The 27,079-nt window shown below is 38.8% G+C and overlaps 1 protein-coding gene across 8 annotated transcripts in view; it reads right to left on the minus strand.

Annotated features, from left to right (window-relative positions):
• Positions 1-1,244: 1,244 nt before the first annotated feature.
• Positions 1,245-27,079, minus strand: part of SCEL (sciellin) — a 98,900-nt gene continuing 73,065 nt past the window's right edge. For 5 of the 8 annotated variants that reach the window (XM_084767525.1, XM_084767524.1, XM_084767527.1 and 2 more), the window contains 10 exons: positions 22,824-22,883; positions 22,631-22,687; positions 22,442-22,498; positions 15,040-15,102; positions 12,018-12,110; positions 11,027-11,098; positions 8,708-8,782; positions 5,942-6,050; positions 3,591-3,693; positions 1,245-2,204 (listed from right to left, as the gene is read on the minus strand). In XM_084767525.1, coding sequence (XP_084623651.1) covers positions 2,188-2,204; positions 3,591-3,693; positions 5,942-6,050; positions 8,708-8,782; positions 11,027-11,098; positions 12,018-12,110; positions 15,040-15,102; positions 22,442-22,498; positions 22,631-22,687; positions 22,824-22,883 — 706 coding nt within the window. In that variant the 3' untranslated portion in view covers positions 1,245-2,187. The remainder of the gene's footprint in view (positions 2,205-3,590; positions 3,694-5,941; positions 6,051-8,707; positions 8,783-11,026; positions 11,099-12,017; positions 12,111-15,039; positions 15,103-22,441; positions 22,499-22,630; positions 22,688-22,823; positions 22,884-27,079) is intronic. The other 3 variants (XM_084767530.1, XM_084767529.1, XM_084767528.1) reach the window with 3 other exon arrangements.

Raw genomic sequence — 27,079 nt, forward strand, 5'->3', positions numbered from 1 at the left:
TAGCTAAGACAAATCATAGATCTTGGGTTCAAAGAGAGATCATGACGATAAAAGTGGATGGAAGTCACTTGAACAAGACAAAGTCAACCATCTCTGACCTCTACACACATGTACACACACATGTAGTTGCACACATATCACACGCACATCTATACACAAAGAAAATTGCCTGGATAGAACTATTATTTCTCTTATGTAGACTTTAAAAAAATTTACAGCAGAATTCAGGACCTGGTATTGGTGATTTGGTAACCTTGTTCAGGAGCAATGTGCCAATCATATCATGATTAATTGATGACAAAACCAAATTGTTAAAAAAGAACCTGTCATTTCAATAGTGAGAAAAATGCTTGGACATAACGGAGTAGTCTTAATGAATAAGGAACCTTTGTCTCTCTGACATGTGTATGCCCTGTTTCTCCAACAGCTTTTGGCTTGGTTTACTACATTATTGTACAAGAAAGTGCCCATAAAACTGCTATAGAAAAGTGAGAAGCGTGTTCTCTTCAAATTTTCATATTTCTAAATGATATTCAGATGATTTTAATTACTAAAAAGGCATTGAAATGCTAATGTATTTTATAAGACAGAAGAGGGCGATTTAATTCTTGCTTTCTGCAGTCAATTTCAACCCTAAGAAAATTATTTCTTTTGATCCACTCTGATAGCATGTAATAAAAGAACAATAAAACATATGGCTCAATTACCACTGCTTCTCATCAAGCATGAATTAATGAATATCAAATTATTATTAATTGTTTTTTCTGGCTCCCTCCCCATAGGACAATTATACATTGCTGAATTTTGATAAGCACTTGTGTTTAACACTTTGTGGACCAGTGTCTAAGAGGAACAGATGCATAAAATTATTACACAAGAGAATAATTATTTGATTTATCACTTTTCAAATCATGCAGCCACCTTTTAATTTCCCCAGTTTGTTTTCTCACAACAGCTTACAAGTGCTCGGGAATTCTATGTCCCAGAACAGTCCAGTCATTCTTCCTTCAAGAAACAGTTGCTTTGTGCCTATAACGTACTTTATATGTTTAAATTTTCTATGTAAGCAATAATAATGATATCTTATATGATTATTAAATTGCTAACTCCTTAATAAAAGAACTCTTTCAAAATAAAAACTATATTTTAAGCAGCTAAAAAATAAGTTAAGTTTCATAGCACAGAATATAACTTGTGCTCAGTATAAGTGACAAAAATCAATGTTAATTAATGATATACAAACATTACAGAAATTGACAGTTCATTTTATTATTCTGAGTCTTCTGCAACCATAAACAGTAACATGAACATACATAGCATGCTTGTAATCCATAGCTATTACTGCTCAGATTACTCATACACCTGGATTTTGCAATGCATGCAAACAAAGTTTAACAGAGTACATATGTCATATGTTTTTACCTATCACCCACAGAACTATTTATTTCAGTTTTAAGAATAGTCTATAAGGGCTACGCCTGTGATAAACTGAAGGAATACACTTAGGTGAAATTATACATATGTCCCAATACAGCTAACAAATAAACCAGCATGTTTATAAACAGGAAACCCAATTTTCTTTTAGAATCAGAGGATGGGAAAAGCAAAGGGAAGAGCTTGGAAACCATTTTGTCTAAAGTCTGTGGTGTGACAGATAGTGTCACGGAAGTCTGGGAACTCTAAGTGACTTTCTAAGCTCCAAACAACTTGTAACATTAACATCCGGCTGCAGAACATTATAAGAAATTTTCTATGGGCGTTTTCTTTTGTAGAAAAAAGAAGAGCATCCTTCTTCCCTCAGCCTGTATGTCAGGGTGTCATTAACGCTCTACCACAAATTGTTAGGGGAACGTGAGTGAGAAGGTGAGAAGCGTGGTTGTAGTGGAAACCCTAATGGGCAGCCAAACGTGGAGCAGGGATGGCCTGTTCAGGGTTGACAATTTTTACTGCCACTAACACTGGCGACTAGAACTATATAGATTTTTACCACCAAATCTCAGATACAAGATGTTTCTTCTCATGTATGTGGCCCTATTCGAAAGTAATTAGATTATCTGTGCAACAACAAAGCTGTTATTTTGATATAAGAGATGATCTTCAATATAAATCGTCTAGATTGTATATTCCTTAAAATGTAGCTTTAAATTCCTCAACGAAGGCTTCCATCTTCATTCCCGTATGTCAGCATTAGTGAATCCATTTTGCTGAAAATTAAAAAAAAAAAGTTAGATACATAGGTTAATATGAAAGTAAATCCAGAATTAAAATTTGAAAAAAGCCCAGTCATTCTCCCAGGGGATAGTACTGGACTAAGCATCCATCCCGTCAGTCCTGCTAGCCTGCACTCTTCACTCTGGCTTTGGTCAAGCATGAAGGGCCACGCACTGGGTCTGTATATTTAAAAACAAAAAAAAGTCACGGCTTATGAGTACGATTTTTCAAAAAAAATATTACTATGGAGTTTACATAGACCGAGGAGAAGACCTGCACACTTGGTGACTCTCTGCTGAGCACACACCCTGTGCATCCTGTCAGGGGCTCTTAGGAGTGAAAGTTTTGGAATTACCCCACGCGCACCCAGAATTGAGATGGAACATTGGATTGGTTAGGACTACAAAATTAGAAGGAAAAAAAAAAGTGCGTATGAGAAACAATCTGGGGAATCAGAAAACAGAAGACAAAAGTACAAATATATTTAGGCTTATTTTTTTAAATTGATCCTGGGCCTGATGGAATGTGGGTTTCTGGATATTTTTCCAGATGTAGCCATTGAGCTCATGAAGCGCATGCATTTGTCATTAATTTCTGTACTTTTTATTCAATGGATGAATCCCAAATAGTTCCATTCACTGCACCAAAGTTGTCAGGAATGAAGGACCTCTAAACACTGTGACTGTGGACCTTCCCCTCAATAGCAATTTGTTCCTCTTGTTCTACATGCTGTAAAACTAAAAATAAATTGACCATACTCTCTTGTAACAATCAATTAAAACTTACAGGACTTTATTTTCCAGACATATTCTACATGTGTTTTAGATCACCATTTAAATTTCTCATGCTTAGTTAAAAATGCATGCCTATAACATCTTGCTTTCTTCTTACTGATGCTAATTAAGAGTCCAAATTACAGTACCATTTGGTCTTGAATTTTCAAAAAAAAACCCCAAACTTTGAATGCTATATTTAATATAAAATTAACTATTTCAGTTAAAAGTATCATTGAAAGGCATTGATTGTAATTACCAGACTGTATTTAAAGTACAGAAGGGTATTCACAGAAATTATTCAACTTAAATACCAATTTAATTAATCAGAAAATAGTTATTTCTGTTTCCCAAACTGGAAATTTTTCTAAAATAAATGTCCCATTTTGCTCCCACTGCCTTCTGGCCAATACCAAAGAAAATAGTATAAATATTGATGGGTTTACATCATTAAACAAAATACTGCCACAGTTAACTGTCTGCTGCTTGCTTTTTCATTAGCTATAACCAATAAAGTATTGCATTCTATTGAAACACTTCACACTTAGCAATCCTAAGCAGTGTCCAGTGTTAGTAAGACCATGCTGCTCACAGGACAGCACTCACCCATCACTTTAGAGTAGCAGGGCTCACAATGGATTGTCTGTCTATAGATCCAAATACTGTCACCTGCTCGTAAGTTTTCCAAAGGCTGTTTGCATATTTCACACTAAAAAAAACAAAACAAAACCCAACACATCAAGTTTATATTACAGTCTGACAGTGTATCCTCAGGAGAGTAGGGACAGAAAACCTTTCAGTTCTCCCAAGATCACCCTCCTTAGAAAGTTACAGACAGCGCTGAAGAGGAAGCGCAGGGAAGCTGAGTGTGCTTGCCCATCACTGCGTGCCTGACTTCTGCAAGTGTCTCCACTGTCCTGCTGCACGCAGATGCAGTCCAGGGAAGCTCCACCACTGATGTTTTCTACACAACTCACAACGGAGCAAATAGAATGGTTTCACAAACTGGCTACGGCGAGGACCAGGTAACCAGCCAGTGTCTCAAACAAGCCCACAGATTTGTGTTTAGCATTTGCTTCCACAAGGCAGAGCTATGTGAACCTGCTGAACCAAACAAATTGATGATCATACAGTGGTGGGGATGGGGATAGGGATGTGGATATGGATGTGGATGTGGATAAGGATGGGGATGGGGATGTGGATACGGTTGTGGATGTGGATAATGATGGGGATGTGGATGGGGATGAGGATGAAGTGTTATGAGTGTGCTGACTACAGACATGGGGAAGGGTTGGCTTCCATTTTTTTTTTAAGACCCAGCTGCTGCTGATTGCCCAGCTTTCAAAATACTGGTTGGCTTTCAAGATGAATCACTAAAGCAAATTGTCTTTGATCCATTTATTAAACATTTAAACTAGTTTAAGTGGTTTTCTGCTCCCTTGGCTGTAGAACAATTTGTCTTTGTCTATGAGCAGGAGGAAGATTTTGTTCTCTTCTAGTCTCTAATGCTTAAGATGGAAATGGATCACTTAAAATATCATCAATGAAAGTTATTCCCATTTACCAAAGCAAGAACCAAGAGAATGTCTATTTTAGGAGATTTTATGCATAGTAATTAAAATTTTTTTAAGTATATAGTTTTATTTAAGGGAGTATATTTTGCAACCATAAATACTTTCATCTTATAATCAAATACTTGTTTCATTTTTCAGATTATATTTTTATAATTCTCTATTGGGTTGTGGCTTAGTTTATTTTTTTTTACATTGATTGATTGATTGATTGATTAATTGATTGATTGGATGCATATGTGCCATGAGACTCAAGAGACAGTCGGAGAACAAGTTGTGGGCATTAGTTTTTTCCGCCCGGAATGTGGATTCTAAGGATCACACTCTCGTCCTCAGTGTGGTTGCAGGAGAGTGAACACGCTGAGCCAGCCAGCCAGCCTAGATATGTGATCATATATTCAAAATATTGCACCATTCTTCAGATTGGTAGGTAATTGGTGGACAAGCAATCAATTGACAAAGTAGTACATCTGTTTGCTAAAATGAAGAATTTGCACCAAACGTAACATGGCACCACTAGAAAGGACTCAAACTTAGGCAAGTGATTTTCATATTGGATGCATATTAGATAAATCTAAGGGGCTTTTAAGAACTACCCATGTCCAAAAATAATCTCTGAAATCTTAAATTTTTCCAAGTATTCTAAAGATTTTGTTTTCCTTAAATCAATCCTTATTATTATAACTTGCAGCTGGTGTTGAGAACCACAGCATAGTCAGCAGCCTATTCTCCAGCTAAGGAAACGAGGCCATTGTCCTTTAATTGATTGTCACATGGCCATCACACTGAAGGGCAGAGGCAGAGCTGAGATCTTCAGACACCCAGTGCAGTGCTCGTGCAATTGCAACGAGAGGTTTGTGGACCGACACAGCACAAGGTGAGAAGAGACAGCTCATTAAAACGCAACTTGGGAGCATCTGTGACTGAACATTTCTGTTATTTGTTAAGCCACAATTAACCATGGTCTCAATGGGAGGCTGAGTTTCAACCATTGTCAAGTCCTGACCTCATGAAAAGAGGGCTGCTAGCTTTATTCTTAACAGTCTGTTGTCATATGATTTTGTTACATATATCATGCAATCTATTGTTTATTAAAATGTTACAAAAAAACTTAAGAATGAACAAGTGTTTATCTTTTCCTCAGACTTAAATCTTCTGAGAGATGTGTGAGGAATGAATTCTAAGCCTAAAGCCAAGATAGTAATTATAGACCTTTGAGAGTGAAGTGCAGAACACAGAGGAACCCTTAAGTAGCATATTATTAATGTGGATTACGGAGTGTTTAAAGTTTTGACTTCATTCTAAGCGTGTGAATAGATGCATTTTTGTTGTTGTTTTTGTATATACAACCTTACTTTCAGTAACATGAAATAAGCATGGATTTACCTTAAAGCAAGTGGAATGGCAGCAGATTTGTAATTCATCTAAAATCATTTTGGTTTCTACCCCCAAGGGCTTGCGGCAGTAAGTGCACATATCTCTTTCAATGACAGACCTGCAGTGACATAAGAATTAAAAACCACTTAAAATCTGCCATCATGTAGGCACAGGTGTGCTCCCTCTAAAGTCAGGTGGGAACGTGTTGATCCTGGAGGAGCTTTAAGAATTGTGCTAACACCCGAAAACACGCTGTTTACTTATCGTCATAATAGGATTAATTCTATAACAAGGCCAAGGAAACAACACAAGGGGAAAGTCTTAGGTTATTAATTTACTAGCAATCAAGAGTGTATCTGGGCAGGAAATGATGCCCCGTTTCCCAGATGAATGAGGTCAGAAGTGTTGTTTGAAGGTGGAAGAGCCTTTTAACTAATTCACATATATGGCTGCATTACACCACATAGTGAAATTATGTAGCAGGTTAATGCAAATTTCAAATTCTGAAAACATTCAATAGCCCCCAAACAGAAATCCATTCAGGGGTGTTTATGAACTCGTAAGTGGTGAATCTGTACAGTCACAGGCCTATGAACCGAGCTCTTGGTATCACGGAAAGAAGCAGGATACGGATCGAGACGAAATTAACCTATTCTGTAAAGGAAGGGACGACCCTGCCACAGATTTGATGAGGGAAAACGTGGTTTTGCTTACTTGTTTTAGGAACTTAACATTCTACACCAAATGATCCATAGATATGATCAACAGAATACAAAATCATAAACATGCCAGAACCTTAAGTAAAGGTCCCTTTTCCCTTTGAAAGGTCTTAGGATTGTCTTAAGCAGCTCCCCGTAGAGTTTACTGGTTGGGAGGCATTAGTAGCATGCAGGGCCAAAGTTTCCAGAGAAGCATGCATGATAAGGTAATGAAACAAAAAATAATTCTGCCATGATCTGCATCCCTGTATTCTAACACTTACAATGTTACCAAGAGAACTGTTCAGATGATCCTGACTGCACGTAACAATACATGTATAGAACAATGCTTGTATGCTGTATGATGTGCCCGTGTGCTCCACTTTAAAAACTCAGTTCAGGCAAGAGTGGTGGCGCACGCCTTTAATCCCAGCACTCGGGAGGCACAGGCAGGTGGATTGCTGTGAATTTGAGGCCAGGCTGGTCTACAAAGTGAGTCCAGGACAGCCAAGGCTATACAGAGAAACCCTGTCTCAAACAAAACAAACAAATAAACAAACAATTCAATTCATCCTGAGAAGTCAGAATTGTTGTCTCATGTGTCACTTTATAGAAGAGAAAAGAGGGACACAGGACAGCCACGAGTGAACTGAGGCTCTTATGTATCCTGAGTAGACCTGAAAGAAGCAGGGTGATCCAGAGTCCCCAGCCCAGGGCTGCAGTGAGCTAGTCATGCCAGGCTCCACTCTTCTGCCACCACGTTCAAGAGCACAAGCAGAGAAAGGGAAGGGAGGGGAAGAGAAAACGAGAGAGGAGAGGCATTAAGAGTAGATAAACCTTGCCTGATTTTACGCTTTCAGTCATTCTAATCACATCATCCTAATCTCTACATACACACATGTAGGTATATAATGATTTGCATATATGTAAATTATACAATGATTTATATATAATGTGCAAGTTACATAGTGGCTTACATATATTTATAAATAGTTGAAACTTTTCATTTGTTCTACAACTACTTGCATATACATGCCGGGCAAATATTTTCCTATGAATTGTCCATATGGATATATGGACAATATATATATATATATTCCCATTTAAGACCAGAAGTCGCCAAAACCAGAAAATAGCATTTTTATATCATCATTTCATTCCACAAGCACTGATAAAGGGCCAGATATACAAAGAAGGAAGAAATGGCCTCTTCCTATGAGATGCTCTTTGTGCTGGGGAGACCATGGACATGGAAAACGGTCAGAGAAATGACTGCTCTAATTGCCTTTCTCTTAGCAAGTCAGATGTGATTTCCCTTCCTATACTTGTTTGGTGCTAAGCGCTGCACCAGAAGCTGAAGCTACACCTAGAAATAAGGTTTGTGCTTACTGCAGCCAGGTCATATGTCTGGCCCTGCTCAAGGAACCCGAACAGCAGAAGAGCGTGTTCTGTGTAACAGTCTGTTTCTAGAAGTTGAGGTGAAGTGCTAATGACTTTCGCTGACTTCCCTAGAGACCCTCAAGCCGCTCTCTCCTGAGTACCCTGGGGGCTCCATGGAATGTGAAAGTGTGAGGAGCGTCACTAGACGACACAGCCTGGGATGGGAGCAGATCTCCAGCATTCTGTGCACTCATCCTAACCCATTTAGGAACCCAGTTGAGTCCAGAATGTGCTGGACCAATAAATCCATGCAGCTACATTTGGAAAACCACAAGAAGGAAGGGTTGGGGGCAGTCTAGTGACGCAGTGACACCTAGGTGTTTATGATGCAGCACGCTGGGGACTCCAGGGAATCTCCAGCAGAAAATGGATGGCCAGGGAAGCAGTTTGGAAGGCATGGTAATATCTAAAATAAAACACTTAAAAACCAGGCAGTTGCTAGGAAGCAGGGCTCAGAATGCAGAACTGTAATGTGATCTCTTCATGAATATTCCGAACAGTTTCCTACCTGTCCAACAATCAAGACTATCCCCCAAAAAAAGGAAAAAGAGAAATATACATACATTAATGCACATTAAAGTGTACACATGTTTATGTGTATATATACATATGTATATACACTATCAAGCATACTTACCTATCTGAAGTTGAATAAACAGTTTGTATATATTTTCCTGAGATGTTTTCCTGATATCCATCCCTTGGTGATTTACTAAAAAGGAACATGTAAGGCATGTGAGAAATCAGAACATTTTTCCTAGTATTCCTCACCTCCACACAGCTAAGAAAACATACACTCCTTCATACATTATCATTATTATACCATTTGTAATATTGCAAACCCAGATGATATCTTTACACCTTTCTTTTTTTTTTTTTAATCTGTAGAAGTAATGATGCAAAAGCCTCTGCAAGTCAACACATCACCAAGAGGAACAGAACAGCCTGAGACACAGTCAAAATATACAAGCAATAAAGACATCTTTGTTTTTCACACAATCCATACTTGAGGTTCACTTATTTACTAAAATAAAGTCTGATAGTCTGGAGTCAAATGCCTGTAATCTCACCCGGTTTGTAGGATGAGTCAAGAAAATCACAAGTTCAAAGTCTACCTAGACTAAAGAGTATGCTCAAGGCCAACCTGGACAAACTAGCAAGACCCTATCTCAAACCACAAATTAAACAGGAGGACTAGAGAGACAGTACAGTGCTAAAGAATTTGCTTGGGATGCGTAAAGCCCTAAATTCAATTCTCAGTACTACAGAGATTAACCAGTTAAGTAACTGAACTAAGTAAAATTGTCCAATATAAATCAAAATACCAACACACACACACACACACACACACACACACACACACACACACACACACACCATTGAGTACCTTGCCAAGGCTAGTAAATGACAACAACTCAATCTTGACCCTAACTCCAGAGACTTCACACTATAACTGTGCTGTCAGTGTAGATTTTAAGAAAGCTAGAGATATCTGAGTGACATCGCTGTCACATTAGGTTAGCAAACAGTACCAAATCTATTCCCTCAGAATATTCTACCCTACAGACTATTGGTCTTACATGACACAACATTATCTTTTATAGGTACAGTTCTCAAACTCGCACTTGCATCAAAAGCATGCTGAGTTATTTAAAACACAGATAGCCAGAACCCCAATGGCAGACTTTCTGGTTCTTCAGGTCTGGGGTGGAGTCAAGTGATTTTCACTTGTGACAAGTTCTGACTGCTGAAGCCAACCCAGAAACTACATGTGAGAATTGCTGTCTATATACACATACACAGATAGTCAAATTGCGTATACACTGTAGTTTACAAATGTGAACCATAGTCAACATGGCTAAACAACTCAAGTGTGGTTTAGTTTCTGTACTTTCACAAATAAAGTTAATAATTTTTAATCAACCATTCAGTAAGTGTGAAATCTGGAAAACAGTGTTTAGTAGACTACGCTTAATCCTAGAAATGTGCTATTTCTTAAAAATTGGTGTCACAGATGGTGGCCTCTGTTTAAGTGAGCCACTTCTTTAGAAGGGAAAATATATTGGCGTGCCATCCCACAGGGACACCAGCCTGGGAAAACAGATTGCCAATATTTCATTTCTTGTCTTTACTTTGCATCATTCTCAAGCTCTTTATCTATGTGCCAATTTCTTTCAGATTCAATAACTACTTATTATTTTAATTCTCTCTCTCAAATGTTGTATCTTTTTGTTTAATTAAAAGATAGTAGCGATTACTGCCAAGGAGCCACCACAGAGAAAGACTTGAATTAGGAGAAAAATCGCTTTAGAAGTTGCACGTGTAAGTTACTCATGGGTTTGACCCATAGAGGCATTGAGTTGCCTATAGGAACAGCCATGAACTCACGCATGTCACATACATCTGCATTTGTGTGCTTTGCCATTATACTACCTTATAATTAGGCCAATTACTGGGTTTTTTTTTTTTTTGATACTCCCTGAAAACTAAATGTGTTGTGAATCCATGACATTGGTTGACACTTTTGTCAATATCACCATTCCAAGCAGATAGTTTCATGCGGTGTCAGTTCTCTGTGGTTTAGGCCATGGTATGTCAACCTGAAGCTATCCTTTCTGTGTCAAATTGTGAGTAGACAGTAGGCAGAGCCTTTGAAGTAAGGCGGCTCAAATCAAAAGACTGTTACAGACAAATAGCCATGCACAGTTACGTCAGTCCTGCGACTTACTCATGAGTTATCTGAAATACTTTTGAGTACATCCAATGACTGTGAGCCCTTTATCAATTGAATATTGGAACAACACAAAATATTGTATGTGTAGAACTTACATAGTCTTAAACTATATTCTCCATGAAAAAAAAAAAGTACATGGGGAGATAGTAGCACCTCTTGCAAGGCACTGATCCTTTCACAGCTATAAAAGGAAGTGAACTATCTAAAATACTTTTCCATTACCTATTCTCCACATATGTCCTTGTATAGACAACAGTGTCCTTGGGCCCAGCATTCCTGGTTCCAGATTTAGAGCTGCAATAAAGCCATTTAGCATCGTGTTAAAGTGTCACTTGTGAGAACAATAAAAACAAAACTATTTTTCAATTCAATGCAAAAAGTTTTGTATATATACACATATTATATAAATTCCTTCTAAACCAACTATTCAAATGAAAATGCTCACCAGTCAGCTCCATTAACTTCCATTTAACTATTAATATCAACTGCCTTGTGCTACTTTGGGATTATTATTGTGAAAACTAATGCTTCAGTAAATTTGTCTTAGAGAATGGAGATAATTTTTTTTAATATTTTCATGTCTGTTTCCCTGATGCCCCATTCCTTTGTAAGCCATAGATTTCCCTCCTGAAACCTAAAGTTAAAACTGGACATTAGTTGACAATTTAAACCTCAGATTAATGGTCTATTCAGATCTAGTTCAAGCATGTGAATACCATCAAGCCAGAGAAGTGGTTTAATAAGTAAGAGAACTTTTTGTTGCTGCAAGGGACCCAGGTTCAGTTCCCAGCACCTACATTGGGTGACTCTCCATCACCTGCTAATTCTGGTTTCAGGGGATCTGATAATTTCTGGACTCTGTGGGCACCAGCACATGTGTAGCGCACACATAGACTCAGGTACACACACACACACACACACACACACACACACACACACACACACACACACCAAATCTCTAAAAGTAGAATAGCAACATCAATGTCACATTCATATTTAGTGTAAGTGTAGACTTTAAAGCAATAACCACATGTGGTATTCTTCAATGCATGTCCCGGCAATAATTGAGTTGCTGACTCATCACTCTGATGTGTGGGTATTAACATACTGAAAGTCCCATGCTCCAAAGATGAGGTTAGCTTGCTTGTGAAAACAACAACAACAACCACCACAGAGCTGGTATGGTTGTTGGTTTTGTGACTGTCTGTAGTACCTCAGGCTGTTTCTGGCTTCATAAGAATAGAGGGAGGTGCCCGATGACTCCCTGAAGAGGGTGTTGATGAATCCATTGGCTTGGCCATCTATCCTGCAAGAGCAAACATAGGTGCTTGGCACTCAGAATCAAGGTCACTGACAAGTGTTTTTGCTTTACTAACGTTTCATTCACTGGACAGCATTTCTCTCCATCTACCTGGTTTCTACACAGACACATAAGGAATGCATCGTCTGCTTTACTGGCTCCACAGAAACCACTGTCTTACTTTCGAGAATAATCCACAAACAGGCCATATTATCTAATGCTATGGCAGAGTACATTTTCATCAAGGATAAAATTCATTGAAAATTGGTTCCTTGATAGTTTTTCACAGCAGCAGTGCCCTTTAGAAAGCTCCCCTTGTACCACACATCTAAGAACTCATCACCTTAATGAACGATTCAGGGGCTGCTTTGAGACAGTTTGGTTCCCATTTTTGCTTTAACGAAAAGCGATACTTTGAAGACTGCAGAAATCTGACCTAGATTTCTGCTGATCTAAAAATGTCATCATGTTTAACAGAGCATAAACACATTCAATTTCTCCCATGGAACAAAGGAAATTCTCAATGAAAAAAAAATAGTAAAGATTGTAGTATTTTTTCTTCTTCTTCTTCTTCATTGTTGGTAAGTTTTGAGAGCAGAGACATGAAAATCAACAGAAGACTTGGGATGTTCATTAAGCCTTGTTTTCAAGCAGGCTATTTGAGAGTGGGTTTGTGCGGTTGAGTGCTGGTGCCCACAAAGCCAGAGACAGCCATCCCTCTGGGCTGAGGATAATAGGCAGTAGTAGGAAACCCAACGTGGGTGCTGGGAATTGAACTCTGATCCTCTGAAAGAGGAGCACATGCTATGAACTACTGAACTATCTCCCCAAACTTGTCCTATTTAACTTTTTAAAGAAGAAAATGTATTAACTAATCATTTCTGGCACACACACAAAATGAAACTAATACAATACATTAAAATATTAGAAGAAGGTACCTGAAACTATCTTAGTTTTTAAATTATAAAAAATTTAGGCTTGGTTAAATATGCACTAAAATTTCCAAGTATGAAGCTATGAATTGAAGCTAGCATAACCTTTATCTCCATTTTGTTCAAAACTTTACAAAGAGCTGGGCTTGGTGGTGCAGGTCATTAATCCCAGCACTTGGGAGGCAAAGGCAGGAGGAACTTTGTGAGTTCAAAGCCAACCTATTCTACAGAGTGAAATTCAGGACATCCAAGGCTACATCATGAAACCCTATCTCAAAAAAACAAAACAAAATTTCACAAAAGTATGTGAAGTGTTGATTTTACATGCATCAGGCCCTAAAGTCACACATTTAAAGCTGTTGCATTCTTGTGATTCTAAATGTATGTGCACATTTCTAAGTCACTAAACGTGGGTGGGGGATTGTGCCTATCATTAACATACTGTGTATTCATCTATAGTAAATTGTTTTTCATCTGTTTATCTTTAAAAGTTTTCTCTCCTTCAGGGGGTTGTAAAATTTTAAGTTCCAGAACACAGTGAAAAGGTGGGATCAACACTATCATAGGTTTTCTTGGCCTATTATTAGGCTATGTCATCCCAAGAATAATAAACTGGGCTCAGAATTGTTGAAGAAGAACATTCTAATTTAGTGCTTTTCTAGAATTCATGAGACTCTAGTTTCAAATTCCAGTACCACTATTAATTCTACCCAAATCACTTTGTACACACTTTAAAGTTCAACTTTAAAACACATAACTTCAGAAAGAAAGCTATGTGTGACATCAAAATGCATTTGTGTTGTCTTTAGCTGTGCAAACTTAAAACATCACCAGCTTGTGAAATGCACAAATGGAAATGGACAATAGTCTGCAAACAGCACTGCTCTCAGCTGAATTGTGTTCCCTAAAATTCATACATCAGAGCGTCAATCTCCAACCACGCCTTTCTTAAAGCCTGAACAGAAAATGGAGCAGCTTTTAAGTCGACTTAAATGGAAAGTTCCTTGACTGCACTTAGCCTCTCAGATTGTCTGTTTGTTTCTTTTTATAACATTGGTTACTTCCAAATAATGTTTGAATGCAGTTGGATAAGTGTTAGTCCTATGCAGTTCCCAATGGCAGATGTGTTTCTGGGAGCTGCAGATCCCTCTGAACCTTTCTCTTCCCTCCTTCAGAGATTGTCTGGATCATAACAAAACGATGCAGAAGATCTGGAGAACCAGAGCAGCACAAACTGTCAGACTCAAGGGCATTTCCAGACAGTGTGGGGAAAGTGAGCCAGCTCCTCTGTCCACAGGCACTCCACTCTTTGCAGAAAGTACAAGCAGTATTATTTCTTACACAATCACAAAAGCTTTTTTTTTTTTTAGAGCAGAGGCATTGTGGGAAAGGTTAAGAAAGGAAATGAAATGAGTATTTTTCAAGTCCGTCATACATGGGTTCATAGGAGCAACTGTCACATATGAAGAAGTTACCAGTTTCTCTCTAACTTACATGTAGCAACCAGGTATCCCTTGTGTCCTCTTAATGCCAAACAAGACATTAACAGCCATTGATAGTTTTAAAGCCCTTAGACTCTGCTGAACGAAGAAATTTCAAAATGAGATTTTGCTCTGTGGCTACAAGGAATGTGTGTATGTGTGCTTTTGAAGAGGAGATATCCGAGAGTGTCCTGGGTACTTCCTTCACTACCGAAACCTACCAAGCAACAGTGAGTAAAAATAAATTCTCACAATCCAAGTAAAGGGCTTTGAATTTTCATGACACCTTTTATACCAAGTAACAGGACTGAGCAACAGGAATGAGAAATTCTAACACAATTAGAACATTGTTAATTTTTCTGTGCTAGCTATTATGCATATGGTGCTGTAACTTTTCTTATTTGAATAGTACTTATATTTAAATGGAATAAGGCAAGTCAACTGCCCAGAAAAATGTTTGAAATAATTACTCAGGTACATATGGAATTCCTCAGAAATAAAGCAAGTTACAATCAATCTTACCTTCCATTTTTATCTTCAGATACTTGAGAACTTACTTCAGTTAAATTTTCTAGGCTCCGGTCTCTAAAGAAAATAAATAGAAACAAAACCACAGTCAGTCAGTCTGTCTGTCTGTCTCTCTCTCTGTCTCTTCTCTCTCTCTGTCTCTCTGTCTCTCTGTCTCTCTCTCTCTCTCTCTCTCTCTCTCTCTGTCTCTCTCTGTCTCTGTGTGTGTGTGTGTGTATGTGTGTGTGTGTGTGTGTGTGTGTGTGTGTGTGTGTGTGTGTGTGTGGTGTTTTATTTACAACACAATTGTAGGAAATATGAAAAATTATAATAAAAATACATCATCTTAGACATAGTAATTTTGGTTTATAAGTGTTTAGGAGACTGGAAATTAGACATTGAGCTATTTTATCTATAAGCTTACAGATAAATATGAACATACGGCTAGAATATAGCTACGTGAAGGGTAGCTAGCACGCTTGCCTAACATGCAGAAGGTCCTGGGTTTGACTCTCGCACCATTTAAATGGATGTGGATTTTATAACTGAGAGAGAAATCACTGTTGGAAAGCTTGGGCAACCTGGTCTGAAGAGTTCTGCCCACACTGACCGAGCACCCGGTGTGCCCTGAGGCACCAACTGCACTTTCACATGGGTTCTCTGATTTAGATCTCATGAGAGCTTGCACAGCCGGCGTCTGGAGCTCAGAAATACTGATTGAACTTCTCAAAGCCAATAAACTAACTTACAGAAGAATCCAGTGCTGAGTTCAGAGTATCTGCCTCCATAAAACCAATGCTTGGCTGCTTCATCCGGAGGCTTCACTCATGCTATTGGATTTCAGACATATACAAGCTCAGCCCAACAACTGAATAAAAAGTTCACGAGACAGAAAAGAGATGTGGAGATATAGTGCTTGCATCTTAGGCTGATTTGACACCTTCTATGATTTCAGGGCCCTCTGGCATGCTATGATGGACTCATTTGCATATTAACAGCAATATTTTAAAAATCTTGTTTGCTGTTTTCATAGTTTGGAAAAGCCCTTGTCACGAAGCCTGCTGAGGAGAAGCATTGCTTTGGAATCAAAACAGTGAGGTCCATTTCCTCCCTTACTCCCTTCGGGAAATAGTTCCTTAGGTTTCATTTTGTGAGTGAGGCTCCTAACATCCAATACGACAAGGCTTTGGTCAGGAAAACACAAGGCATGATGCAATGATTAAACTGTGAACAGAACAAGTAGAGCACAGTAATGGTTAATAGAATGTGCTAATGTAGGCGTTGTGGATTCCGCAATCGCACTTTTTTTTATTATTATTAATTTATTCTTGTTACATCTCAATGGTTATCCCATCCCTTGTATTCTTTCATTCTTCCCTCCCTCCCATTTTCTCCTTATTCTCCCTGGGACAAAGGGGAGGACATCCTAATGGGACTCTAGATGAGAGAAGCATGGGAGAATAGCAAAGTAGAAGGATCCAGAGGGTTCTAGAAACCTACAAGTAGAACATTACTATAGGCAGATTTGGGCCCAGGGGTCCCGCTCAAACTAAGGCACCAGCCAAGGACAATACAGGCGGTAAACTTTAAACCCCTACCCAGATCTAGCCAATGGTCAGAACAGTCTCCACAGTTGAGTGGAGAGTGGGATATGACTTTCTCATGCAATTGCACTCTTGAGGGGGCTTTTTCATTTTTATTTCAGTCCTAAATCTTTGTATCTTTGGAATTAACTCCAGTTCCGAAAATTCTCCCTTCTCCTGCTCCAAAATGTTGGATTCAAATAAGGATTTGTATGAAGGATGACTCACTCACAAAATTAACATTATTAGGATGCAAAACACAATAAAGTATCCTAATTTTATGTGGAAGAGATTTAACACTTCTCATATAATATCTAAGCCATTAATGGTGGATAAACTATACAAATTAGCCAGTATATTATAGCTGCTTAAGCTTCATACTTAAAGTACTATTTGCATACTTTTAAAAATGTAGAAATCTGTATAAATATTTTAATGTGAATTGACATATTCCAATGAAACTCTGTAAAATATACACTATTTTAGGACTATTAACTGATGTTTAATCTGAATGACGATGTAAACTTCAAAACTAAATTCCTCCACATTATCAGATAAAACTGTGCATGATCAATATTGCAAATTTATGATGCAGATAGGTTGTCTTCACTAATTATTACAAAAAAAATCATCTCTGTAGTATCAGAGGCTCCCATCTTAACAGCCTGCACCAGAAAGTGAGCCTTTCCAGGTTTACGGCTTGAAGTATGAGAAAGCACAGTGTTCATTCAAAATGGCAGTGGTGAGTGGTGAAAGATCACAGGACATGTGAATGCTGGGAGATCAGAATTCTGTACCACGAAGTGGCAGTTTCCCCATGGTGATAACACTGAAGTAACCAAGTGCTACATGTGAGGAAGCTGTGGCTTTTCATCACAGTGTGAGAGCAAGGTCTAGTATGGACTCCAGCAAGTGTGTGTTGCATAAATATGTGAAGGAGAAAAGTCTGGAAATGATTCTCCCTTCTTAGCCTAAGAGGAAAGCAGCACTGCCAAGAAGACTTGATCCTAGACCTCTCATCTCAAGGCTGGAAGGATACTTTCTGTGTGTAAGCAACAAAGGATACAGGTTTTGTTGGAGTAACTCTAAAAGCTCTGCACTTAGTTTCCCAGCCTGAGGACGGACATTTGCAGTTCCTCGAGAATATTCTACCTGTGATGGCCTCAGAGTTACTCTATTGGGGGTGGGGCCTGTAGTTTTGGAGAGAAAGAAAAAGGATGGCTCCACCCGAGGAAGCAGGGGAGCCGGATTCTTGCAGATTCAACAGCTATGCTGGTAACTGTGCACACCTTCAAAGAAGACGCTTCCAAAGTAGGGTGAATCATCAAAGAAACTGTATTACTAGAAGTTTCATATAATGTATCTTTTTATTAGGTGATAGCACTTATCAAGTTTGGTTGTGTAAGCCTCAGGTTTTTTATTTGAACAACCTACACCAGTATTTAAAGGAAACTACGCGGTGAAAAGCACATACATAGTACACATTTTCTCGGGGTCTGCACACTGATGGGGAGCATTAGCTAGACTGGCAGATCCAGTAAAAGAACTTTAGACTGCCCAAGCTAAAGGATGCAAAAATAAATGCTCTTTAATTAAGACCGCATGTATTGCATGGTGTCTTCTACACTGTGGCAGAAGATGAAAAACTGTGAGTCAAAGTGTGAAAATAGATTTTTTAATAGATGTGCAAGCCAAATGTTTCTGTGCCTTTTATTTTCATTTTGGTGCTAGGAATTACGCCCAGAGTATTGCACACTCCAGACCGCACTTCTGCTCAGCTATGTGAAAGGTCTAAGAATGCCTCCAAAATGTCATTTTTAAAACATTTGGGGCAGAACGTGAGTTATCTAAGGTATAAATCCACATACAGATTTTTCAGTGTAAGAATTTTCCATGTTGTCATAATAGAATGTGGTTGCCAACTGTGTAAAGGAGGATGGTCTTCCCCTACAGGGCAAACCAAGGCAAAATATGGAGAACTTACAAGTCAGCTTTTCCTACATGTTCCAATGCAAGGAAAAACAGTTATTAGCTCAATTCTAGCCACTCTTCCTCTTTAGCGAACATGTAGGAAGTGTTTATTAATAGGTTACAATATGGTTCTCTCTACACTGCTAACTTAATCTGCTTTTGTAAAGTGTCCAACACATTTACAAAATTAGAGTTTTTACACAAAAATGAACTTTTTTTTCTTTTATGTCAGAAATTGATCTTAGGCATCAGATTTTTAGCACAAAATGAATCTCCTTGAAAAGAATATTGTACTTAGTGAAAGTACGCACAAAACTCCTTAACTTATAATATAGTAAAATGGGACATTTTTATATTTTATAACTTTTCAATGGATATTTTCTATTCTTAAAGATGTTATATTCAAGAGATTAATAGACCTATGTATGATTTAGAGATTTTAAATATAGCACATAACTAATAATTTTAATGTACAAGAGTCACTGTGATCCCTTGAGATTGTTCATAAGCAGGAAACAGTTATTGGCACAAGTAAAGAAATCAATCATAATAAAATCGATTTCTATTTAGTTTCAGTGATGGGGGCTTAGAATGTTGGAGATGTATAGAGACGCAACACAATAGACTTTACCCAGGTGGACTATCATCAAGTATTGATTGTTCTGTGGTGTAGTCTTCTATTCACACTATACTTGCTAAACACTTAACACATATCAGGCATTGTGTTCTTATGCTAATATAATGAAAGAAATAACCAGGGTAATCCCATCCATACCTATAAAGACCATATTGATAGAGATGATTAATAATTCACTAAAGAAATGCATATATGTGATGCTGTACATATAGAGGTGGGAAGGGGCTCCCCTGAGTCTGTGTGATAAATAACCAGGCTGGTACCCAAAGGATGCATAGTAGCTTCTCTGGCAATGCAACGAGAGGGAACAAAGAGTGCAGGCCAGAGAGAACGGAGATGGGAAAGGGTTTTGCTTGAGAGAAAAGAGTAACAGGACTGGGAAGGGAAATCACACAAAATCCCAGTGGTGGTGGTCTTTAGAGACAAGGTTAAGGAGCATGGCTGTGACTCGTGTTAAAAGGAAGACCCTGGAGGGTACACTTGGAAGAATGGCATAATCAGATTAGGACGATCACAGTTCATCCCAGTGGATGGATTCAAGTGTAGAAGTCATGACTAGCAGCAGGAGTGGTTAGAAGGCTGGAGAGTAGCCACCACCACAGCAGCACCATGGACACAAAGGACCACTTCCAGAGGTTCTTATGAGAAGCATCCACAGTAATGACTTGTAGATTGACTGACTATAGGGAGTGATGCAATAGAGTAACATACACCATGTTAATGTCTTAAACATAAGTATGAAAGATATACAGCAGGGAACTAGGAAGACACTGTCCTCACATTACATGTACGTTGGAAGGTATATGTCAACAAACAGGAAAAAATACTGACAAATAGAACTCTAACTACAAATAGAATTTTTTTCTTTATGGGAATGATGCCCTTTTTTTTTTAACCAGGAAATCTTAAATATCACTAGAAATATGAGGTGTTCTTCTGAAGCTATTTGTAAGCAGTAATTTAGAATATTAATAAATAGCCTAACATCCGTTTATTGGCTGCAGATACTGGCCTCTCTCTTTAGTGGTGGTTCATATTACTACTAAAAGCCATGCTGTTTCTCACTGAATAACTGGAAGTCCTGTGCACATCTGTGTTTGTTCTGGTTGCTGTGTTCCTAGGATCTCAGGGATGCCTGAGTGAAGTCTATTCAGTCTCTAACTGTGAGTTAAACAGGCAGCTGCTGGAAATGTCTGCAAAGTCACAGGAAAGAACTCGGCTTTTCTGCTGCCCTGCTACTAACTGAGCAGCCCCATGCCTCATCACACTGATGTAAAGGGGCTTTGTGATGGCCCACCCACCTTAGATGTGCTTTAAAAATCAAGAGGGCAACATAGTTATATGGTAGATACAGGCAGCTGATTCAATCCATAAAGTCACTGTTTTAAAATAGCTGTCTTTTCTGTCTGTCTTCTGTGTGCTAATTCTTGGCTATCTATCGTCAGATCTAGTACACCCTACTAAAGAAGAGCCAGGCAGGTTATCTTAGCTGACCAAGCTGCCTAGAATAGTTTTCTTAAAAATTCCTTTTAATAGTAATCATATTTGCTTAAGAAGACTGTCCTCTTTCTGTAGATTCCTGGGAAAGGAGTTGCTAAAATGGAACTACCTTTTGTAAAAAGTTCCTCTGGCAGTAAAACCAGAGGCAAAACTCCTGTAAGAGTTACCATGGCAATATAACACATTTGACAGTGGTAGGAAAGAGGCACGGCTTGGAGGTCATGTTCCCTCGTCAGTTATTGCAAAACATGACTGTTAGACCTGTTACTAACATGACCGGTAATCTCCCAAAGTTGCTACTGATCCCAAGAAAGATCCATCCAAATAATTGGACTTACAGCCCACTCCACAGGAGGACAGTCATGTCTGGTACTAGAAACAAGACATGGGGCTACTGGGGTCATGAACTTCAGAAAATAATCTCCTAACCCACGTTTCCAGACCAGCATAATCTTTTTTACTACATTCTAAATCTTATCCTTACACTCACAGATAAATACAGCTGCCTCACCCTCATTGAGAAGCCTCTTTTTATAGCAAATGGAGACTATCAAAGAAAACCACAACTTAGACACAATGAAGAAGTCAGCAGATAGCGGGCAGCCCAGTCCCAAATGACACATCTCCATCCCAGATCCTGCATCTGTGGCTTATGGAACGTGATAAAAGAGCTAACAGAACGGCTTTAAGAGCCACAACACCAAGAGTTCTGCTGTGAAACACTCGCTCTGAGAAATGGCTGCATAGACAAGATTAGAATGCTGGCAACAGTAACAGATGTGCTAGTGTGAGACGGAGACATTTCACAGGGTCGCACTATTAGACCAAAACCATAGGAACCAGTGACTGGGGGGTGGGGGAGCCTTTCCTAGGGATGAGCTACCCGCTGGTTATCTAGTGACTGTCTCCGAAACTATACACACACAAACCACAAAAGTGGACTCATTGGTTGTGTTTACATATTTGTACATACATGCACATATGTGTACATAACAATAGTAAAGCAAAATAAATGACTGACTTGACTGTTGTGGGGCATTAGAGAGGTTTGCAGTGAGGGTTTCTTGGAGGATAAAGGGCATAAAGGAAAGGGGGGAAGTAATGTACATCTACTTTAATTAAAACATAGAAAACTGGGAAATAGGTTCAAAACTCAGGGTGTAAGCACAAATGACTCCCCCCTCCTTCTCTCTCTCTCTCTCTCTCTCTCTCTCTCTCTCTCTCTCTCTCTCTCTCTCTCTCTCCCCCCCCTCTCTCTCTCTCTGACTCTTGGTTTCTCTCCTTTCTGGGGCACCCTCCACCCCCTCCCTCTTTCATAATAAACTTCTTTCCTAATATTAAAAAAAATGTGCTATGATACTCTGTGAGACCAGACAAGCTGAGGATCCCCAGATTTTGAAGAATCTTAAATAGCTTTTCCAAGTTGTTTTAACTTCCTCAAAATATTTTTTTCTTGTTAGTTTTACTCAGTTTTCATTTTAGTCTTGAAATTTCTTTTCCTTTAGGGAATAAGCATTATGCTGTCTCCATACAAATAAGCCTAGAACTCCCAAACCAAGCAACCAGTTCAAGAAAGTACAATGTGTCTACTGTTGACAGAGTCACACAGGTTATAAATGGTGCCTTTGAAAACTGAAGAAAACTAGAAACCTTCTTCAAAAAAACAAAGAAATCCTACCCTGGGGCCTTGGAAATACATCAATGTCTGTCAGCTAAGGTCACCTACCCATTTGTGTTTCTGAAAGCAGAAGGCTTCACCTTAATAAGACTGTCCAAGTCTTGGCTGTTTAAAATAGTGAAAGGAGGTGGGTTAGTAATGGTAATTTGGTCATGGTAGATCAATACAGCAATAGTAAAAATATTTCATACAAGGAAAATAGCTGAAAACATGAATTAGCAAATTTAGTTTTATTACCTTTGTTCATCTTTGGTCACTGTAGGATTCCCTCTGATGCCATCCAGACCATGGTTTCTTTCAGTGGAATAACAGAGAAAAAAACCCAAGTCAATAATAAAGGTATTTTAGTAAAGATAAAGCTTTAACTCTACTCAGAACAGTAAAATAGAACGTTCTTCCTGAGCAAAACTCATTACAAAATATTTGTTACCTTTGGTTGTTTGCAAGAACATCAGGATTTACTTTGATGAACTTATTGAGATCTTGGTGTCTTTGGGGGAAAAGACAGATGCATTAGAGGTTTGAGGCAATCACGCATGGTCCTTAAAGGAGGAAGTGATTGTATTATGTGATAACATTGTTGCAATCAAGAACAGCAACGGTCTCTTTCCCACCTAACCCCGGCCAGAAAGAATTATGCTAAGAACTTGTTCTTGGGTCTGCACTCTTCCTTTCCAGAGCACTCTACCGGGGCGTGCATCTTCAGCCTTCCATGGAGAGCATCCAACAATTGGCTCTTTTCACATCTCAGTGTTTCCACATTATGAAGACACAAACTAATTCTCAAGCCTTCACCATTTTAAAGATCATATCAATATTAAAAGATGGGAGCTGAAAAGCAGAGATATCCTGAACATAAACCTAGCAGACAGATGAAGGCATTTTCATAGCAAGCCATGGAAATCACGAGTTCATAATAACTGAAGAACTGAACCTGAGATGCATGCTTTATAAAAGGCTATTCTCTCTTGAGCAGTCACTATGTGTTTATTTGTTATCACAACTACAGAACAGCATTTACCCCACTAGACTCGCATCCTCAAGCTCCTGGGTGCAACTCCAGCCTTAATGGCTAGGGAGTGAGCATTTAAAGCCTTTTTAATTATAATTATTAGCATACGCTGATCATATAAAGTCAGTGAATGGTCATGGTTACTTCTCCATATGTGTTTCTGCCATGTTCCGATCGCATCACCTTTTCTATCTGCTCTTGGCCTTCTTTCTTCCTTCTTCCCCCAGTCTCCTTCCCTTTCCCTTTGGCTGTCAGTGCCTTCCTATTTTTGTTTTTGGAGGTTCTTGTATATACGTGTGAGAGAAAACACATGACTTGTCTTTATTGGTGAGGTTTTACTTAAAAGGACATCTTCTCGCTCCAGCCCTTTTCCTGGAAATGATATAACTTGTTCTTCTTTGTGACTGAATAGTACACGAACACACGCATATGCAGCTAGGCTGATTGCATATCTTAGCTCCTGGGGACAGTGCCATAAAAGAACGTGAGTGTGCAGGAAGTGTGAGAAGCTGAGTGAGGTAGGAACCCTTAAGGACAAGCATCTAGCATCTACGTCAACATACCTTTTAATTATTATTATTATTTTTCTTTACTTTGGCTAAAACTTTTGGGGAAGTAAACTAAGAAGAATCTCTACCCACCATCTGTCTCTCTTGAGCTCTAGGCCCTAAAACTGAGATTGCTCAACAGCGCTCATGTTGCACTGAGCACGCTTAGCCATGCGCCTGCCCTGAGCCTGCTTTCCACATGAATGTGCACAGGATGTCTGAGCAGCATGCTCCTTTGCTTTGGAAGTGACCCCCATGCTTTCCTTACCTGCTGCAGGTAATAAATCTTCCCAAGCTCTCTTATTTCTTGTTTTGCTTTTTTTTTTTAAACTTTTCACTCACCAAGACACAAAACCCACTAAGCTGCATTCAGTGTCGTTTTTTTGAAGGATGACATTTTCCCTTTGTATGCCCAAGCGTGGAGCAGCTGGGTCACATGGCAGCTCTGGTTTAGTTTTTTGAGGAAAGGCCATATTGATTTCCATAATGTCTGGACAATTTTCATTCCCACGAATAGTATGCAGTGCCTGCTTTTGTCCCCTTATGCTCACCAGCATTTGGGGGTTTTTGTTTGTTTACAATTATGTTCTGGTGTGTTTTTAAATTTATTGTGTTTTTCTTAAGAACCATTTTGATTACGGTAGAATGCAAAAGGAATGATAATTTGCACTTATAATTATCTCTCTGTTATGTTTCTGGGCATTCATATTTCTTTTAAGAAGTGCCTGTTCACTCATTTGCTTGCTTTAATTGGATTATTTGTTCTTTAACATTTTATAAGTATATAGAGGCACCTGCCATGTGCCATGGCAAAAGATCACAAGAGTAGCTGTGTCTTTTTCTAGTACCATCTGGGGCAGCAACTTGCCTGGGTCTCCTTCCCTTCAACACTTACTTTTGCATTGATAAATGTAAAGGTATTTTTACTATTCAAGATTTCTACAGAGCTAAACAGAGAGGAAGCTGCTCAGCAGTGAGTCACCAGCAAAGGCGACATTCCCTCTCCAGCCTCCCCATGGAATGTGTGTCCATCATGGCTTCCACATGTGAAGATAGTTCCTCAGAGTTCTCAGATCTTCCTACTAGATGAAAAATCTCAACCTGGATTTTTTTGCACATATGAATATGCATTTATTATAAATATATATTGAATTTTAAATCATTTTTCAACCTGGATTTTTAATGTGTTGAGCTATGCTCAAGAATGATATTTTCAAATTTTAAAGTCTATAAATATAATAGAAGGAATGGTTGGTAAATGAGCACTACTAAAAACATAATTTCTCAGAATAAATTAATTGAAAACATTTAGTTACAAAATACATGCTATGAAGATTAAATGAGAAAAGAAAGTCTGGAAAATCTGTTTAAAATCTAAATGATGACAAATATGCAAGCATTTAAAATCAAGTTAACTTAGGATGTTAAGGAAAAAGGAATAAAAAGGAATAAAACCTTGTAGCGGGCAGGGTGAGTTTAAATTGTTTACATTTAAGATCAGTCACAATGGGTTTTGGTGTTACTGCATATACTATCCATAAATATAATTTATAATAAAGATAGGAAGGGCTAGAGAGATGGCTCAGAGGTTAAGGGCACAGACTGCTCCTCCAGAGATCCTGAGAACAATTCCCAGCAACCACATGGTGGCTCCCAACCATCTATAGTGTGATCTGATGCCCTCTTCTGGCCTTCATGTGTACAAGCAGGCAGAGCACTGAATTCATAATAAATAAATCTTAAAAAATAAAATAAAATAAAATAAAGACAGGAAATACGAAAACAAATGTCAGAGCTTCCATTTCTACGTGTTCTACTGAGCAGAATACAAGATTGTTCATCTAAAAACCTAAAACAATGATATTCTATTCAAACCAGTATTCTATAAAGCCCAGTAAGAGCACACTCAACATACGCAGTGCGGGGGTGGGGGTGGGGGGGAAGGGGAGGGAGAGGGAGAGAGAGAGAGAGAAATTGCAAGAAACAATGCCCTGACAGCATTACAGCATTAAAACTTTAATATCTATTTGATTCATTCTGTGCTGATTGCTACTCATTAATTATAAACCCTTTAATAAGGAGCATACCCAACAAAAGCCCAGCAGACATAAAGACATGCTCTGTGCCACCACTACTTTCAAAAAGGCAGCACTGTGTGTCACCACAGCTAGGATCTAAGCAACAGTGTTGAGTTCTCTAAATAAGTGGCAGGTTACAACGTATCTCAGTGAACTGAAAACACTGTTTCCTGGCCCTGCATCCTATCAACAATGGACTCCACTGTTAAATTTTATGCTGGGAAAATATAGCATCTTTCCTACTCAAGTCCCCGGTTTGGTTTTGTGATGCCTATGTGGTAGAGGATGTAGCAGATATGTACGTATTACTTCCATGGAGGTTGAGACTCTGGGGTGTTTTGTAGTCGTCTGTGCTTGTGCTAATGTCATCCATACATGACCCTTCAAGTGACTCTGTCAGACCACTAAGGGATACTTCCTATTGTCCCACAACAGAAGCCTCTGTCCAATCCTTGTGGCGGCCAGTATTTTCTGAGGCATCTAATAAACCTTCATTTTATTGAAAATTGAGGTCTCTGTGCTGTGGAGTAAAGGACAGAATTCAGCTGGAGGGCAGAGGACTCAGAGAAGATGGGGGGCAGGGGGTTCTGCTCAAGCCTCAGGATGGTCTTGTGTAGATGAGGGACCTGGACAGGACACAGCTTCAGCTCTGACCCCTCTAACATCTACCGCAGGAATACAAATGCTCCTGCGCGTAATGTTTATCACAACAGCTTTTTCATTTCATTTTTTTTTCTTTTAAATTGCAACTCACTGACAATACCCTCTATATTCAGCCAGCAGTACGTGGGGGCTCCTAAACGTCATATATTAAACTGACAACCTATTATTGTCCTACAGTAACATCTCTGCGCCCCTGGTACATAATTAGTTTTAATCTATGCTAATTGCCTGCTGTTAATAAGATTGAGTATGACGGCCGATTTCTCTTTTTGGTGTCCACGGCCTGTAATTATACCTAACGTGCACGCAAATGAGACCTAGCGATTGCTGTGAGCCCAGTAGGTGCTCAGTAACTGTTCTCTGCCTCCAAAGTCACAGAACTAGC

Source organism: Acomys minous (assembly GCF_964271855.1).
Source record: "Acomys minous genome assembly, chromosome: 18".
Taxonomy (NCBI): domain Eukaryota; kingdom Metazoa; phylum Chordata; class Mammalia; order Rodentia; family Muridae; genus Acomys; species Acomys minous.